Raw genomic sequence first — 5,043 nt, 5'->3', positions numbered from 1 at the left:
GACGATTTTCAAATGTTGGGTTCACCCGGCGTTGATGATTTGGAACGCATGAGCTGCACGGCATATGCAAAGAAGAGATCCCTCCATGAGGACAAATTGGACGCCCATAACACCAACCAAATGAGAACTTTACCTTTGCTTCTTTTTTTTCCCCAAATTAAGGAGCATACGCTCCCGATTTCATTTCCAGGTACGGATAATATACAGCCAACAGTTGTCTGAAACGGAGAGGTCCAAAAGAGAAAACAAAACGAGGGTACTCCAAGTAAAGACATCAGGACAAGTTCATGTACATGAGGTTTCATTAAGTCAACTAGACTGCACTCCGAATTACTCCCTTTTACAGTATAGCATAATGACTGAATGCTAGAAAACCCTCAAAGATCATCAGTACCTAGTGATTACCGAGTAATGTGTTTATATTGACGCTCAAAGTGCGTTAGCGCCAGTCAGAACTCATGACCAACCTCTTTGGTGACAGTAGAGCAATATCAAGGACATTGTGGGCCAGGAAGATGTACATGGTTGGAGAAAAGCTAGGCACGAGCAACTAAAGCAAAAGGCAAATGCATCATCTTATCCATGGATTGTACACGTTACATGCCACAAATAGGTCCTCTGGTTATGGTTAGACACCAAATGCTGACTGCAGAGTTGACCTCATGCTGGATGATAGGAGTGCGCTTTGAGCAATATCCTGGAAGTTTTTCTTGGCATCTGCATAATAAACATCGCAGTACAAATGTCAAAGTTAAAACTATAAAATCAAGATGTTTCATTAGCAACACGTATGATTAGAGTGGCACAACTTCTATTTGACCCAAACATTATAGGCAACTATGAGTGAGATCACGTAGCAACAAAATGGCATTTACTGCAGAGGATACTCCGATGAACTACAACAGCATGCTATCCAAACCCAAGTAACTGGGCTTTGCGGGCCAATTTCTTTCAACTCGTTTGATGAATAATAGTATGTTTCAAACCAATTACATAAGTTGTAACGTCATAAAACGAGAGCCTCAAGGACACAAAACTACTTAAAAGGTGATTAGGATTAGCATGACTCCAGACTTCTAATAGATGATCCACATGCAAGTTATCAAAATGCAAACAACTTAAGAAACATAAACAGCTTCTAATGATCTAAACTGACCAGTATACCCAGAAAAAGTAATACTAAGGAAAGCTGGGTAAGGCTAAACTGCTAGGTTTTTTTTTCAGAACAAGAATAGTCTTGTCTCAAGTGTTCTATTGCTACAAAACTACTTAAAAGGTGATTAGGATTAGCATGACTCTTCTAATAGATGATCCACATGCAAGTTATCAAAATGCGAACAACTTAAGAAACATGAACATCTTCTAATGATCTAAACTGACCAGCATACCCAGAAAAAGTAATACTCCCTCCGTTCATCAATATAAGATGTTTTAGCTTTTAGTAGATTCATCTATTTTGGTATGTAGCTAGTCTTTTTTAGTATGTAGATTCACTCACTATGGTGTGTATCTAGTTCACTATGAAATACCTAAAACATCTTATATTTATGAACAGAGGGAGTACTAAAGAAAGCTGGCTAAGGGTAAACTGCTAGGGTTTTTTTTCAGAAGAATAGTCTAGTCTCAAGTGTTCTATTACTACGACTGTACATTCCAAATAGTTAGACCAGGATGCTGAAGCTGCAGATCTGTCAAATAGCATAAAGCTCTAGACTAGTAAGTTTTATTAACAACTAACAACAGTTTCTTATCTGACTGGCCAATCCAAATAACCACAGCATCCTATAACATGGTTCCAATGAACGTAGATTGTGCAGGAGAAGCCGCACCTTTTTTGCATTTCGTAAACCCAATAATATTTGCAATGCTGAGACTCAGGCACACTCCAATGACAAGAAGGTAATCAGCTTGAAGTCTGATGAGCGAGAATATCCCAAGAACGACCCATGCAGCAGCCTGAAATATGGATGGGGCCCACTTTTAAAACCTTAAACACTTGAGGCAAAGTTTCATTCAGGAGTACAAATCAAAGACAGTACCCAAAATTAAATAGACCAGACAGTACCAAGGAGGAAAAGAAGTAGCTATGAATCTGGCCTTGGCACTTCAGTGATTTACTCATTCAGAGAAGCTTCCTCATTTAAATTATCAGTTTACATAGTCTCCTTATTTCAAATTAGTTTCCAGTTTCACGTTACTCAAGAAAATGAGAAGAATTAAAACATTGAAGGATCTGAATCAGATTTAGCTTATTATGTTCGTCAATGACTTGTCAGAGTTTACAATATCATCATCCCATACCTTTTACATGTTCAGTTTACAACTGCCAAACCCACAATATAACACATTGATAGACTTGACGCCATTACCTTTATGAATATATGACATCAATGCAATAATGTAATAAAAAAGGTCTTCTTGCAGCATGGAAAAAAGATTGTAAACAAAACAGGCAAGACAGCTTGGAGCTTTAAACCCTTGTTTCTCAGAATTAGGTCATCCTTTTCAAGAGTTTTCAAAAAATATCAATATTTTCTCTAATGTGATGTCAGTCTACAGTGCTGATGTTGAACATGTTCTGAAACTCACACATCTGAACTTAGCTACCACACTGGTTTTCAACGATGAATCTAGAATATTTTCTGGTAGAACTAACTGTCCAAGTTTAGAGATGGTGATTGCTTAATTTTCCAATTGTGTCGGGCATTTTTATTAAACAAACATTGGAGTGATCCTGACTTCTCCTTTCCCATAGCTTGACATGATCGACACTTGGATCAATGTTACTTTCAAGCTTTTGCATTAATGTCCAGGTAAACTGTTTCATAATAGCTAAACAGTGAAGCACATAACTAACTAAGAATCATATATGGAAAGCAGACATATCCGGGAAGTTATAGTACTTGATAAAACACCACATGTGCTCTTAGATGGTTGTGCCATAGGACATATGTACCAAAAAGCATAACAAAATAAGCATGCTTGTAATGTAATGCTGTCTTGAATTTGTTGTTCCTTCAAGGGAATAATTTTGTGGTGGCATTCACCAACAAAAGAATCATTGATTTAATAACATTCTATAAAATAAGCATGCTTGTAACACCAACTCGTATTTTTCCAAAAGCATTACCATCTCAGCAATCGGCAGAGTTGAAAAAGGTAATAATACCTAATAAAAACAGTATTGCCGCCCATACTATACCGAGACACATCAAATAGTTCCACTGAGCGTATAGACTCCATGCAACAGGGTGTTGTTTTTAATACCAAACACGTCCAAGGTAGAATGCGTCAAGATTAATACTTAAAGAAGATTTAATCAGTCCTTGCAAAAGAAAGTCGGTATCCCATTACACCTTACCATGCTTGCCTGACTGCTGTTTGTTGTCTAACATTCCTTTGTATGTTGTTTATGTTTATATATTCCATTTGTAGCAGAATTCTTGGTACACTTATCAGGCAGACGTATTAAAGCAAGAGAGTAAAATTGTGCATGATTAATTTCATTCGTAAACAAAAACAAAAATAACCAAACCATCGTATTCTCAGCATCACTTACGGCCAAGTAAAGAGTCCACCAAAACAACCACGAGTCTTTCTTGTTCATCCTAGCAAGAGACTGCAACGAAACAGCTACATCAATTTACTGGTGGACAGTCAAAACAAAACTGCATAAGAATGGCAAGAAGGAAAATACAAACCTGTTCATCAAGGCATTCAAACATCCACACGCTATTGCCCTCATCATTAATCTCATTCCACCAACGCAGTCCAACCAATATCCTTCCACTTACATTCTTAACCACCCAGAAGTCAAGTGCTGCTAGGAACACGGTGACAACAAAGATGATGACAAAGTTGTGCACAAACAGTGCGGACAGTATGTAGAATGCCAATGCCCCAGCCTTCAAACACAAATACTCAAAATCAATTAAGCATGCATATACATACAATGGATCTCCATATACAAATTCACATGTCTTCTCCTTAATGAATGCATATCTTAGAAGGAACAGGCACGGTACCTTGAAGAGCACATGAAAGAGGCAGGTCTTTGGATTCGAATAATTCTCACTAACCTCCTGCAACAAGAGAAAAATAAATTATCACGCTAAATACCACCCCCCTCTATATCCTGAATCTCGATTAACCAGCGGATAAGTTAACTATATGGCTTAACCATATACAATAGAATCCAAAGCACCTAACAAAAATCATCTGCTTGTCATAGAAAGTAAATACTGATGACCAGCCTGGATCTTGGAAGGGGGGGATTTTTCGAGATTCTCTGTTAACGCATGATAGGAGGACTAGCCGACTAGGGGAGATTCGCCACACCGTTCGAAGCAAACCCTAATTCAGGATTCTAGCGGAGACAAATCCATAGATCTGAAGCAGCTCCAACACAAAGCCAAACCCTAGAAGTAATAGCGGGACAAAACAGCTCTGGTCCGAATCTCCTGAACGAAGCAAGAAATGCGAATCGAAAGGAACTTCTTACCTGACGTTGATGCTGATCCATCAGATTCTTCCTTTGCTACTCGCTCTCTCAGCGCGAGTTTCAGCTACGTCTGCCGGTGCTAATTCGCCGGATTGGCCTTTTGTTTCGGGAGAAATCCCCCGAGATCGAAGACGTCAGGTAGACGAAGAGAGCCACAAAAAGGGCACGGGGAAAATGATGGAAGGGGTTTGATTGAAATATGTGTAGGTATGGAGGGTGCACCGAGATTCTCCGGTCCTTCCAGCGCCACTTTCCAGCCGTTCGATGAAACACATAATGGCGAGGATCTTTTGGCGCTATTATTTTCCAGGGAACCTTTTTATTTATCGAAATTATTTTGCAATCTACTCTTCTCTTTCGTGAGCACCATTGATGCGCACTTTTGCAGCCGTCGGATGGAGAAGAGAATGCTAAGAATACGTTGTGTTGTTATTATAAGAAAAAATATTAAAATTGAACTATCTAGAAGTAACCACCACATCGATTACAACATCGATAACAAGTTTTCAGCCTCGGATCCTACGAACGGACGTACCATATCG

The 5,043-nt window shown here is 38.9% G+C and overlaps 1 protein-coding gene across 1 annotated transcript; it reads right to left on the bottom strand.

Moving 5' to 3' along the window:
• Positions 1 to 238: 238 nt before the first annotated feature.
• LOC127327110 (Golgi apparatus membrane protein-like protein ECHIDNA) lies at positions 239 to 4,672 on the bottom strand. The gene is made up of 6 exons (XM_051353890.1): positions 4,502 to 4,672; positions 4,026 to 4,082; positions 3,702 to 3,905; positions 3,560 to 3,619; positions 1,830 to 1,956; positions 239 to 717 (listed from the first exon to the last, which is right to left on the bottom strand). Exons 1-6 carry the CDS (start codon positions 4,520 to 4,522, stop codon positions 629 to 631), a joined length of 558 nt encoding a protein of 185 aa, XP_051209850.1. The 5' UTR covers positions 4,523 to 4,672; the 3' UTR covers positions 239 to 628.
• Positions 4,673 to 5,043: the final 371 nt, after the last annotated feature.

This window comes from Lolium perenne, chromosome 3 (assembly GCF_019359855.2).
Source record: "Lolium perenne isolate Kyuss_39 chromosome 3, Kyuss_2.0, whole genome shotgun sequence".
Lineage (NCBI taxonomy): Eukaryota > Viridiplantae > Streptophyta > Magnoliopsida > Poales > Poaceae > Lolium > Lolium perenne.
Note: the sequence above shows the minus strand (reverse complement) of the source record. Positions and strands in the feature narration are given on the sequence as shown.